The sequence below is a fragment of the Pomacea canaliculata genome, linkage group LG2 (assembly GCF_003073045.1).
Source record: "Pomacea canaliculata isolate SZHN2017 linkage group LG2, ASM307304v1, whole genome shotgun sequence".
Classification (NCBI taxonomy): domain Eukaryota; kingdom Metazoa; phylum Mollusca; class Gastropoda; order Architaenioglossa; family Ampullariidae; genus Pomacea; species Pomacea canaliculata.
The window spans coordinates 7,579,489-7,593,991 of NC_037591.1; the positions used below are offsets into that span (position 1 = coordinate 7,579,489).

At 36.4% G+C, this 14,503-nt stretch overlaps 2 protein-coding genes across 2 annotated transcripts; one reads left to right on the forward strand and one right to left on the reverse strand.

Annotated features, from left to right (window-relative positions):
• Positions 1 to 717: 717 nt before the first annotated feature.
• LOC112557578 (dnaJ homolog subfamily C member 9-like) lies at positions 718 to 3,769 on the forward strand. The gene is made up of 5 exons (XM_025227526.1): positions 718 to 1,225; positions 1,663 to 1,815; positions 2,153 to 2,269; positions 2,576 to 2,787; positions 3,169 to 3,769. Exons 1-5 carry the CDS (start codon positions 1,102 to 1,104, stop codon positions 3,358 to 3,360), a joined length of 798 nt encoding a protein of 265 aa, XP_025083311.1. The 5' UTR covers positions 718 to 1,101; the 3' UTR covers positions 3,361 to 3,769.
• A 65-nt stretch (positions 3,770 to 3,834) lies between these two features.
• Positions 3,835 to 14,169, reverse strand: LOC112557580. Its single transcript, XM_025227529.1, is given in 9 exon segments — positions 3,835 to 7,533; positions 7,535 to 8,214; positions 8,425 to 8,467; positions 9,778 to 9,843; positions 10,968 to 11,098; positions 11,512 to 11,673; positions 12,060 to 12,188; positions 13,331 to 13,393; positions 13,724 to 14,169. Coding segments are annotated over 9 exon segments (2,724 nt in total). The 5' UTR covers positions 13,814 to 14,169; the 3' UTR covers positions 3,835 to 6,173.
• Between the last annotated feature and the right edge of the window lie 334 nt (positions 14,170 to 14,503).

Genomic DNA, 14,503 nt, shown 5'->3' on the forward strand with positions numbered 1-14,503 from the left:
GCATGTGTACAGGATCCAGATCGATCTGCACATGCCTCCAGAAGCCAACAACTGACAACTGCCATACCAATACAAATCAATCAATACAAATAACAGTTTTTGAAAGTACATCTCTTACTTAAGATATTACTAGAGCGCAAACTACTTCTAGTATTTTTTTAAGCTGCACTCCAGAAAAACATATTATCCTCTAGTAAATCCACATCACAAACAATTAAACATAATGTAAATTACAGACGGGACATACAAAAGTACCTTATAACAATTCATACCGTTGATACGGATATACAACTTTAAAATGATTTTCAACCACTTATTCTTTATTTTCTGTATATGTTTAAAGTCCAAAAAGAAATCATAGACATTTGGGTATAACGTCTCTGAAGAAAAGTACCTTCGGCCCACACAAGAATTACATACAAATGATCGAAGACATGTCACAGTTAAATTGATGCCTATAACACACCTACACAACACGCACGTCCGCATACCCTCCCCCTCCATATACACACACTCCCTAAGCAAAATAATGCTAAGAATACAAATTTTTAAGTAATCCTAGAAGTAACTGTATTTCTTATTTAGGATGGTGATGGCTGATATGAAAAACCTAGGACAGATTATTTACGTTTTATCGTCTATTTATCTTCGAACTCTTCTTTATAATTATGACGTAGGGAGATGGGGAGACAGAAGAATGACAACGACAATGATAACAATTAAAAGAGTGTGAGAGTGGAAAAACAAAACGAACCACACACACAAAATCCTCACCACAAACAACAACAAAGGGAGACCACTACCAGACCTAGCTGTGGACAGTTGTAAACGAAGCCTCAGAAAGCGACTTCTTGTGATTCTGTAGGAGACAACGGATGATTTCCTTAGGAGCACATACAATTTATTACAGTGCCTACTTACATATAAGTGAACCTTGTAGGCTGTGGTCAACACCTTGGAGAAGTTGCTAGTTGGAGAATCACACGTAAACAAAACTGCCCCCGACCGTTCGGATATTCAAGGGAGACCACCTATACCAGAATCAATTCGCGCAATTTTTAAGTTTGTGTTGTTAGCGTCGTAGTATATGCGCTTCTGAAAATGAACACAAGAAGCAAAAAAACAAAAAATATACCTTCGTTTCTTCAAACATGTCACGAACTTTTTGGATCTTACAACTTGTACGATGTCCTTGGTGTTACTAAGGAGGCTACGCCACAGGAAGGTAATAATTAAAGAAAACGACGTTGCGTGTTTGAGATAAGACTCCATAAATTAACGATTGTTTTAGCATTATTTTTGGTGTAAATGACAGGATGGGAATAAGAAAAATACATACACAACATGGTACTTAAGTATTAGCCATAGACATCGTTTAGCACAATACGGTAGGTCTGCAACAGACAATAGTACTAGATTCCTGCCTTCTCATGTTTATATATGGCGCTTATAATCTAAAACCAGTAATAATCAGAAACCGTATGCTTATCCACCACTTCTTTATGATTACGTCTTCATATAAAAATCTACTTTTGTAATTTTTTAAGTTTTACATGTTAGTTGTGGTAGCCATTTTGCATTGCAGGACTGATTGCTCGATTCCTTAATTTTCATGGGAGTTGTATGTCCATATCATTCTTCACTGGATTATTTTCTTAACAGTGAAAAAAGGATATCATAAAACATCTTTGAACGTGCACCCTGACAGAGTCAAAGATGAAGAAAAAGAAATTGCAACACAGAAATTTCAGACACTTGGAAAAGTGTACAGCATTCTGTCAGACAAGGAGAGAAGAGCATTATACGATGAGACAGGTAAAGAATGTCACCTTTAAAAGTTTTACCATTTATCTTTAAACTAGTAATGAAAACTAAATTTTAAATTAAATTCCTACGAATTGCAACAATGGAGTTGATATACAACTGTTACTGGTGCTTTGATAACATCTATGTATTAATCACAGCTGAGTTATAAAGGAATTTTTTAAAATTCAGCTAAAGAATCTTTTGCCAGTGCTGGCAACGAAAATTATAGAGATTGCTGAATGTGTATAGCAACTTCTTGGCAATGGCACCATACACCTTGGTACAAACAGCTGGATTTTTTTCAGACTGACCATTAGTATTTACAGTTGAGATTGTACTCATGCAGGTGATGTTGGTGATGAAAGTGTCATTGATGAAGAGAGAGACTGGTGTCAATACTGGCGTCTGCTGTTCCCTAAAATAACAGTGCAGGATATTCAAGAGTTTGAATCTGAATACAGAGGTGGGTATCTTCAGTCAGTTGGTCAGTTAGTCGTAGGCAGGACAGAGTTAGGTGGTTATTACAGTCTTTGGTTTGAAAATGGAACAGTTACAAAAAAACACAACAAAAACTGGCTAAAAACATTCCAACATTTTTGTGCATGTACTAGAACTAGAAGAACAGTTTACCTTTAAATGAGCACTTACTGTAAAGTTTACCATATCCATTATCATCAATAGCCATAAACCATCATCTATTACCATCAGTTTTTCCTATTGCAGTCTGCTGCTTAGACAGTTAAACTTTTTATGTCTGATGGGGTAACAGGATCTCCTGAGGAAATTGAAGATTTGAAGACAGCCTACTTAAATGCAGAGGGAGATATGGATAAAATTATGGCAAGTATGTTGTGCTCCACGTTTGAAGATGAACCACGTTTTACACAGATACTGAAGGAACTTATACAAAAGGACAGCCTGCCTGATTTTACAGCCTTTTCTAAAGAATCCCAGAAAAAGAAGAAAGCAAGACAGAAAAAGGTAGTAATTTTAAAGAGAGTGGCTTTAACAATAATGGGTGCATTATGCATTTTTTAAAAAAGTGATAGGTTGGCAGAGAATGGAATTTTTTCTTGCCCTTGATACAACATGCTGAAATTGTTTCTTGGGGACCGAATTAAGAGTTACTTTTACCTTGTCTGATGACTGCCTCAAAAATCTGTCAATCTAAATCATCAGTCCAAGATTCCTAAAGCCTTCGAAAATAAGTCACTATTCACTTCTATTTTGTGGTGCAAAATTTGTAAACTTGTGGTTTTATGTTATGTTTTGTTATGCATGTGTGTTTGTGTCTGTCTACTAGCCATAAGTAAAACATGCTTCCTTATTTTGAAAAAAAATGACATCTTGTTGAAACTGCAGGCATCAAAAGAAGCATTGGAAGCTGAACAAGAGGCGAAAAGGCTAAAGCTGGACTCCAGTGACTCCCTCACTGCACTGATCAAAAAAAGAAATGAATCCAGAATTGAACAGGCAGAAAGCTTCTTGGACAGTCTTGAGGCAAAGTATGTGAAGCAAAAAGCCAGCAGGAGCAAGACATCCAAGAAGAAATAACTTTACAGCTGGGGAAGTAGGAGGAAGATTTTTAGTTGCCAGCAAAAAGTTCAGATTCGAAGACTGAAAAATTGCTGCCTGAAGTTACTTTTCCCCTAACCCTTTTCATAAATAAAAAAGAGATTCCTAATGTTTAATAATGCTGAAGTTACTTTTCCCCTAACCCTTTTCATAAATAAAAAAAGAGATTCCTAATGTTTAATAATTTGCATTACTAGGTTTCAGACAAAGTGATGGGAATGAAGTGTTTCTTTAGAGAGCTGTATCCAAGTGAATCCAAATCAAGGGTGAATATTTTCTGCTGCAACTGCAAGGAGTTTGTGAACTAGATATGTCAAGAATGTCAGTAAACTATCTTATGTGTATTCTCTTTGCTTAACATCAAATTCAAATAAACTGGTAAATTCAGTTTTATTTTTGTCTTGATCTAGATAAGTAGATGCAGAGAAAGAAGCGAAACTAAAACACTTTAACTAATATTTAAAACAAGTATTTTATTTCACAAGCTGCAAATGAAGAAAATTAAAACACGGATTTCAAATTTTATCAACGAATATTTTGTGGGAAAATCTCCAGCCATTTATAAAAGAATATTCACTCAGAGGTAACACAGTCTACACCAACAATACCACTTGGCATCCTTCTATGATTCCTCATTTATTGTGTGCCAAAGGCACACACTTTTTTCTTATCACAACATCTGGACATTTTGCAAAGCAATAAAGCTGCATCACAACACAAGATATCAATGCATGCATGCATCCTACGTATGACATATAGATCAAGATTATAAATGCTTTAAGATAATGTTCTAAAAGATGACAATTTAGCCAAGTAAACATGCAGTAATGAAATATTTTCCCTTATCAAATAACTGTCCATGCCTTTTTTTTTCTCTTGATCAGTTTGTATATCCGATGATAGAAATGCTAGTCTTGCCAGACAAAAGAATTTCACTAATTCATGTTGGAAGGCAACAAATGGTAACATTTAGGCTAAGAACCTTGTCAACACTAGCAGGAAATGCACAGCAAACATGAACATAAAATAAAACGAAAACACCTTTATGCATCTAATGTCATTTTTATGAAGAATGGGAACTTCACAGACAAATAAATAGCAAGGAATGCATACATACAGTAAAAACAAGGCTTTGACTAGACACTAATAATATCATAACAGATCTGCCAGTAAAGACAGGCTTTATCATGCTGAATTACAGAATTTACATAGGAAAACTGATCTTTACACAGAAAAACAGTACATCAAATTGCTCGAAGTAAAACTAGAAAGTTCAAAACAAAATCCCAAACCTACTTTTATGTGGGAATTAGGAATGGCACGTGTCAATGTACAAGCTTGTGAACTTTAAATTAAAAAAAGACTACATTAATAAAACAAATTGCAAATAGTATTTGATATCAGGACAATTAAAAACTTGTACATTGTATGAAATCTCACAACAAAAATTGTAAAACCACTCGGGTGTGAGAGCTATTTTTGAGATTTCTACAATAGGAAAAAAATTGTTGGTAATAGGTATTGGAGTACAATAACTAGAAATATTGTAAATAAATTAAATACAACTTTATTAAAATGCAAGACCTTTCACACAGAAAACCTTGAACTTAGAACGGACATAATATGAGGATTTTCATGTGGTATGGAAATGGTAAAAATAAAATGTTTCCAAACACACTGTGGCATTCTGGAATTAAGAATTTAAGTGAACAAATTTTGAAGGAATTCTATCCTTGGCATTGAACCTGTCTACCCTTCATGCTTTCACAATATGCTTGACCAAAGAATGGTAGGCCTGAATACATTCTAGTAATAATAGTCTTCATTTGGTTGCACTCTTTAGGATGAGAATTGACTGTCCCTTCACCATGGATCTGTTAAACTTCCTGTGCCTTTTCTTTTTGTCATCACTCACGCATATATACTGAGGTTTCTTTATTTTAAGGAGAAAACAGAAGAAAAAGTTGCTGTGTTCTCTTTCTAATGCAGCCATACAGAAGCACACAATCATGGTTGCATGAATGCAGGCTAGTATGCACATATAAGCATATGCACAGACATCTACCTGCACAGTTGCACACATGTACTCACTGAAACATCAAATGACCCAAAGCAATTGATCCCACACTTAACATCTGACAAAAGGAATTAATTACCTAACAACCCCATAATAAAATTACTCTGATCTGTGCAAAGTACTATTTTGCAGAATAGATTATCCAAGTATGCAAAACTGCTTGCTGAACACATCATAACATACACTTCATTATCACACTTGTATCCCACTGTCATTTTTCTATATTCCTGTCATGAGTCATTTATGACCTGGCTGTTAGTAAAATTAAATTGTCAAAAAGCCACAGATTCCATCAATTTGATCTCTCAGCAAATCAAGTTTTTATCAATTACTTTAACTCTTACTTCACACCATTGAATAGCTTGTAAATGCATGTTATCTGTCAATGACTTGTTCCCATGAAAGTAGTCATGAATATTCTGGAATAAATTTATCACTAACAAAATGCAGCCTGTCAATATAATATATGGCACAGCATGAGATATTCCTCAAAAAAGTAATCTGATATCATCTTGATATGCTTAATTTCACAAATTAAACTGCACAAACATTTTGTCAGATCGATATGAAAATCTCATTTTATGTGGGCATTTATTTTTTCACACAGTCCTTCACCTGAAATCTAGTTTCATTTCAATTTTCAAAGCCCAGAGTAATGGTAACCCACTAGCATGTCTTTATTATCACCTATATTATTGTATCTTTCGGATGAACTTTATAGATGAACATCAATTACATCTTTTCTGTTTTCTTCTGACTCTTCCACATCCTCTGTAGCACCATCCACAACATGACTGGAACTCTCTTGTAATCCAGACTTTTCAGAGGTGGGACTCATTGTTAATCCATTCTCATCTGTTTCATTTCCTACTAACACATGTTCAGGATAGCTCTGGTCCCCAGCTAAAGCCTTGCTTCTCACCAAGTATTCTTCCAAATAAGAAAGCCGTGGTGGCAAGCTCATCCTACTCCAGTTGTTACGTTTTGCAAAGGGACGCACCTCTGTGACATTATCTCCCCTTTCAAAGTCCCTGTTCAGAACCTCTGAAAAATCTTTGTTGAGAAAATCCACTTGCTCGTCATCCAGCATTGGACCAGTACTAGCCAAAGACTCCGTATCAGAACTGTCTTCCACTGTTTCCATGCTTGCCGGCACATTAAGCAGACGTGAACGAGGAGGTTTAGTGGGTGATTGAGTAGCAGAGACAGAATCAATTTCTGATAAATCTGCTTCTGAAGGTTCTGAGCCCACAGCAGATGCGAGTGATGCTGAACGGATCATTGACTTAGATAAGGTGGATTTGTACTCCACAAAGGAATCTGGAGACATTACTCCCTGAGGGGTGTTTCCTGCAGAACTGTTTGGAGAAAATGGTTGCTTTGCATCTGTGGTTTTAACAGTTTTGTCCTGAACTTTGTTTGCAGACACAGGAGAAACCCCTTTCTGGGGGGCAGCTTGAAATCGCATGGGGTCCATGGCAGGATCAATGCGCAGAATCAAACCCTGTAGTTTTTGTGAGCGATGAGTGGAAGACGGGGATCCTCCAGCAGGACTGGTATCACAGGAATTATTTGTTCCTGGCTGTGTAACAGCAAGCTTTTCTGGGGTACTGCTATGATGATCACCATCAGCTCGTTCCTCCTGGGCAGGAGCTGTTACCCCGACAGATACAGGCCAGTCTGCTGGGGGCACTTTCAACTGACTACCATAATCTGTTCCTTGATGGGGAGGACTGGAATGCAACTTTGCACTGCTGTGTGTATTGGAGATTACTGGCTCAAAGGATGAAGCTTCTTCACTGCCCTCCAGTTCAGGCTGAGGGTGTCTGGGTGGCAAACGCAAGAATTCCTCATCTGGCTGTGGCTCTGCATCTTTCTGTGATGCATCAACCGCGTTTCTGTAACTCTGACGTCTAGCTTTGTCTGGATTGTTAAAGATGAGGGATGGTGGCAAAAACTCTTGAGGGGCTCCAACTGAGACAGAGCGTATGACAGTGGGAGGTTTGGTCTGACTTGCTACACCAGATGTGACTGCATGGGAGACTATTGGGTGAGTAACGCTCGTCACATTACTAGTGGGGTAACTGTTTCGGCTGGAGCTGGAAAAGGCTGGATGTGTGATATTTGTCCCCTGCCTGCCTGTTGAGCGTGCTGGAACTGAGGTCACATGCAAAATGACCCCACGTCCTGCATAGCTTGCCGGCAAGCACGCCAAGAGGATCACCCCCAACAAATTCTCCTTCACTGTAGGTTTCAGTATTCAAGGTATTGTCTTTGCCAGGATATGAGCTCAATCCTGGAGAATTCTGCTCTTTGACTGCAGTTCCCACCAGTCCCAAGGACTGAGGTGAAGAGTCTGTAGGGCTTTGCAACTGATTTTCTTCAATGGTGGACATGTGGTCTTTCCCAGTTCCAGAATTACCACTGGTTAGAGAGATCCTTCTAAATCCTGGTTCTTGGTAACTGACAACAACTGGGATTTTAATTACACCAAGAGGGTCTAAAATCTGACAGCTGCCTGTGTGAACAGAATCACTCCCCTCAATAGAATGACTCTTCTCCCAGGATGGTGGGGGAAAGGGGCATTCAGCTCCTACACCAGCTCCCCTCACACCAAGCATCTGCTGCTGTCTCCGTTCTAGTCGCTGACGATGAATATCATCGCTGATGGCCTCCAGACTGCGAAGTGCTGAAGAGTATAATGATTTAGCTGAGCCAACCTCTTCCTCAAGCATGCCAACCTTGCGCTTGTGTTCCTGCAACAGATTGTACACAGGATAAATATATACAAATTTTGAATATTTTACTTGCTTTTCTTGAAGCAATAACAAGAGGACATTCATCATTTAACTTAAGGAAGATAGTTCATCAATAATCGGGAAAAAATGCTACTGCAAAAAGCTAGTGAATATCTCTTGCACTTGTCAAAATGAAGAAATTAAGCCATTAGTGACAATCTTGCTTACCTCCATTATTTGATTAAATCCAGCTTTCATCTCAAAATAGGGTCTGAAACAAAAGAAAAGTTTCCATTAAGAACAAAATACATATTATTCCACTAATAGCTTCAGTGCCTTGAAACCTTTGTATAAGCTTAAACTTCATTTACAGGATTTTAAAAAAATATAATTTTTATTGCCAAGCATATTTTACCAACCAGTCAAATGGTACCATGTTGATATCAAACAAGAGAGGTTACGTATGTAAAGTAGTAATAGTAAGAAAACACTCAACTAACTGTACTAGTAATTTAGTAATCTTAGACTAGAGTGTAGATTTCCAATGGGCATCCTCACCTAACCCTGACATCAGGATACATAAATGATAGGACTAAAAACAAAAAAGAATCCATAGAGAGATTTGCAATCTCACCACAAAAGTGTTTTTTAAAAAAAAAATCAGTCTCCTTTCTGTTTTATGCATTCTAATTAACAATTGTTACACAGCAACCAAGATTTTACTCAAAGTAATCATCCTTGAGTTTCTACAGAAAATACTATCATTTATCAATGTATCAAGAAAAGTCATTGGCTAATGTGGCAGTCTTCTGGCAGTCCTGATATTTCTCATCATGACAACAATAATTTTTTTATAAACTTGTTTCATTCTACAAATGGTCCATACCCTTTTTTTAAATTTTTTAATCTCCACCAGTCTTTTGTGTAAAATATAAAAGTTTGTCTTAAAGCGATAAAAATATTTCTCAAGAAGAAAACAACTAATATTCAAAAACAACTTCAATCGTCAGCAAATGTTCTTAAAGCAAACAATGGTTCCTTGCCCAGCCGGAAGTATTAATTTTTAAGAGGCCATAAGGGAAAATTATGCATGTACTTTCAAATATATAAATTACGAGAAAATGCAAAGTTTAGCAATCTAGTATTTTTAAAAAAATATTAAATTTCAAGATAGGTAATCAATTCAAATCAATTCAAACATCTTGCAAACCTTAATACAGAAGAGTTATATAAAGCTTCTCTGATTTCATCATGGTTTGCAGCTTACATTAGTTCCATAAATGCAGCTATTACAAAAAAATAAAGACAATAGATAACTGTTTTGGCCTTTAGAGACTAAATTATATCCGAGCCACAGGTTCAAAGCCATTAAGCAGAGTGAAGGGTCAATACTTAAAATGCTTAAGCTATAGCTTCAAGCATGGAACAAATATAAATAGGTCACTACAAAGCAAGAAAGAACTTAAAAAACTAAACAAATAAAAGTAATTCTGGGATCAAACATGACCAAAACCAACCCAAGTAAACCAGGAATCAGTCAGGAAAGAGCAAGCCTGCAAGAAGAGAACACAAGCTACTTACAACATTTCCAGCCAAAACTGCATGGTCAAAGAATTCAGCTTGAAAAAACTGTCACGTATTGACAGTCTAGCAAACAGAGGGTGTACAGATCCTTCAGTAACATGGTTCAAGCCCAAAATCAAGAAAAACGTCACTTAGGCTAGAGAATGTCTATTCACTCTAATCTCACAAGTCTGCTGGTCTCATATGCTAAATGCAACATTTTTTAATATTATTTATTTTTAGATTGTTTTTATCTTATTTTAGTATAAAAACAAACAAATAGAAGTTAATTTTCAGGTGAACATTTTTTAAAATTTGGACTTCTGTTCTTGGAAATAAACCTGTCTACCATTCAACCATTTTTTTCAACATCATAATTCTGTCATCTCTTCCTATGTTTCTATAAGAAATTTTTTACTGTTTTTAATAGCTACAACTTTCGTATTCACCCCTACCCACCCAAGAAACAACCTATCAATGGGTCAATGAGCAGCCCTCAACTATCAACACACCAACAAATGCTACAGCATGATGAAATAAAAACACAGGCATTTAGGGTGGGCTACATAAAGTACAGCCAAGACAGAATCTGTATGTGCTTTTGTTGATTGTACTCCGATTCTTGAAGCATATGGGATTAGTTTTATCATTACTATTTGTACATATATAACATAAATACAATATACAATAATTACATTCATATCTCCAAAAAAGAATATGACTTAAAAGAACATACTTTGATTATAAAGGAAGGGTGAAACATGCAAAATAATCCCAAAGCAGGATTCTACAAAAGACAAATTTAGCCACATAAGATGCACAAAAGAAGGAAAATGGACCAGGTAACACACACTCCTGAATTTAAGCTATGTATCTGTATATAGTTTCTAAAGCTAATGTAGGCAGATCACATCTGCTTCTAAGACTCCTTGTAACAAGGTGAGAGAATTGGAAGGAGTTGAAGAAGAGAATTCCCTATAAAGCATCAAAAGAGACAATAACATTAAATGACATTTGTCACTTATTAGCAAACACAAATGACTATTGCAACAAGTAGACGACCATGAATTTTAGTTGTAAATACAGAGTTCAGCAACAGGTCAATGTACAAATACTAGATGGAATAAAATTTAAAAGCCCGGTCAGACATAACTGTGAGTAGCTGACGAAAGCAGTTCTAGATGCAAAGCTGAAAGCCCAAAACCTACTTTGACTTGGCTATGGCACGCTTCAGTTCCTTCTGTAAAAACTGTACTTGCTCCTCAGCAGCCTTGAAACGCATGGTGGTTCGTTGGTGTTCCAGCTCACTCTCATTCCGCTCCTTCTCTGCTTCATTTACCTAAAACATAATTTATCATTTGTGAAGATTTGAAGTCCTTACCCACTTTATCACATTCTTCTACTATCTTTATGAAATATGCCTTAGATTTTCAGTTATCAATTAAAAAATCCTAATTTTTACAATATCATAGCTTCTCAGTGCAGTAATTTTATTTCCTTCTTTTTTTTTTTTTTTTTGCTCAAATAGGTTTGTAGAACTAAGTTCAGACCCTAAAATTGTTCTTAGCTATTAAAGCAATTTAACAGACCATTTTGACATGGTCAAAGTACTTGTAAATATTCTAAATCAATGAATTTCAATCATAATGTTTGACAGCAGTAAAACTAGACTTAGGGGAACCCAGTGATGTAAACTGACAGACAATAAAACTACTGACAGATCAAGATAAAGGCATGAAGGCATACACCTACTTTCATGGTGGCATGGTTAAGCATTTCCTGCCAGGCTGGGTCTGAAGGCTGTTCACGCCGCATATATCCTTGTTCAGCCAGCTGTACCATCTCCTTAGCTGCTTCATGCATGCTGCAGGCACGTTCAAACCGCAGCGCTGCACGCTGGGTCTCCAAGTGAGCCTAACAAGTTATAATGTTTAAGTCCCAAGGTAAGTTAGCCTGGTTTGCAGAAATTTGGAACTCCCTTGCCCACTATGTGCTATGTCTTAAAACAAAATTATTAATTGCAATCTTCAGGTGTCTTAAAGAATGCGAGATACAATCACCATTAATGTAAGCATTTTCCCCAGTTAAATTGCACTGAATTTGTATGAAGTGAAATTTATATTTTCAAACTACATTCATTTCACTTTCATTTGCTATGAAAGAATGGACCCATTCTTAAGCATGCGTTATGCTTAGACTGACCTAAAAGACAGATCATTCTAATGATCTACATTTCAATTACATAGCAAATTTATCATAACAAAATTATTATCTAAATTTACTTTCATAGTATTCCTTACATCTCGGGCTTTCACGCGTGCATCATAGTATGGTCGTGCCTTCTCAACACTTGATCCCAATTTCTTTGCCAAAACATCCAACTTCTGAGTTGACTCGGACAAAGTTTGACGAAAAGATGCCCTTGCATCCTGTGATGAAATTTCATATGCAATGATGTTCATTCATTCATTCGCCACTTAGGACTGTCTTGAGTAATGGTGAGAGAACAGAGAAAAACCTGGCTTGCAAGGAATGGACTAATAGTTCCATGCAGGACCTGCTCAAGATAAGCCTAAGTGGGGAGCCTTCTCAGCCTGTCAGTCTCTTCATATCCCCAAAAAGTAGTACCAATGGACCAGCTTAACTCTGTCAACTAGTACCAGTCAAGGAATAAATGAGTGAATGAAGAATGAAGCTCAAATTTGACACACAAGATGAAAGGGGAAGGAGCCAGCAGTGGAGGTCACTTTTGGCTTACACTGCAGTAGCAATGCTGCAAGGGGCTACAGAAATGAACATGATGATCTTTGTATCTGCTAGTCATTCCTGTCCAATGGTGGTTTTATCACACTATCTTGCTTTAGGCAAATAAAGTTGTCTGCTGTTGTTGATAATGGAAGAGTGTAGAAGCTGTTGTAACACATTACAAAAAGATAATGAATTTGTTGCATGGTGTGGTACTTCCCAAAGCATTTATTTTGGATTAATGTGTGATGAGCCAATTTATTTTGCTGTAATAGTTCATTATTAAGGTATGTTTTTGAGTTCCTTTGCAACTTGATTAAGAGCAGTCACACTGCATTTGTGTAGTACTCAGAAAACATTGCAGAAAAGTGAGTTATTGCAAGTAAATGCCTGAACAGAAGTACAAGGTACAATTCCTTGAACAGAGGGAAGTTATGTGCCATTAATGAACTAGGTAATAAGGATATGTAGTATTTCTGTATTAGTTAAAATTAGTCCTGGGTCTTGTAAGGCCACGTTTCAAAATATGAAGCTCTGCCCAGTTTTGGTGTGGCACACTATAGTTGAATGGAGTGTTGACTGCTAGCCCCTTTCTCCTTGTCATGATAATAAATAACACAAGTTACATGAAAAGATTACTTGTCAAATTACAATGTAATAACTAAAACTAATATAGAATAATATTTATGTTTTTTTATTTTATGGTCTGGCCACCCCATAATTGGCTCACACTTATACGGTATATGTACTTAGTGATGTCAAAAACATTGCTATTTAAACATAAAATTTTCAATTTCTGGTTTTGCCATTAAATTGTGTAACTTACATCCAGTTCAAGTTCCAATCGATTTATCTCTTCTGATGCTTTGTTAAGTTTTTCTAGTTCAATCTGCAACAAAGTTAACTCATAAATTTAGGGTCACATTTGGCTACTGATGCAATAACAGTAATGTCTTTATGAAAGTTTACTGATGGCAAACTTTTGTTTTACATAATAATCATTAAGAGTTTAAAATAATGCAGAATTTGCATTGTTTCATTTGTAAGGAAAAAAGGGTGGGGGCTAAATAGTCAAACACTTTTTTTCAAAAACAGTAAAACCAGTATAAAAACATCTTCAAGCTATCGTAAAGCTTTCTTTAAAAATGTACTATTCAAAGTGTTGTAAAATATCATCAATAATGAATTGAAAAATTTTCTTTTTCATTATTTTGCAAACCTGTATTCTCGGGTCCAGTTTCTCGTCTTCAAAATCATCGCTTCCAGACGAATCATACCGTCTTCGTCTCATATGATAGTGATCAGACATGACTATCTTTCTTAAACTGGGTATGCAGTGGATACTTTGTTAGAAGAACAGCGCGAACATCCATCCAAAATAGTTCGCATCTCTGCAAAAGCGTCCTTGAAAACATCGTCTGGCAGCTACGCTCGGACCATCGCCGGCAAAGCATCTTGGCAGTTTCATCACTCTGGGCGAAATACTAGCCATACTACATATGAACACACAATTAATCTAATAGAAAATAAATCACGATCATCCAAATATCTAACAAGAATTTTTGAAAGGTAAAAATGTAAAAAGGGAAAAGTCCCAAGAGGCAGAAAAAAAAGCGGAACCTATCTTAGATGGCGCTACTTCACCCGGAAGTATATCTTTTAGGTCGCTCGTTGACCCAATTCCATTTTAAGGCGGTGTTTTCAGTCGAGAGGACACCTCCCACTGGCTTACAAGTAGTGCATTAAGCAACGCGTCACCAAAACCGTAAGTTTAAATTCAACGATTTCTTTTATTCCTTTGATTTTACAAACTGTGTATTGCTTTCATTACAAAAATAACACATTGGCGTGTGTTTGTTTGCAGTTTTCATGTTTTGTAAAAAAATGTACATAACATTAATAATAAACAATACTATAAGCGAAAGCAGAAAACAAAATTAACTGTATTTTGGATAGGTTTGCAGTTGAGTTACGTTAATCACGTTGTAGAGCGTGCATC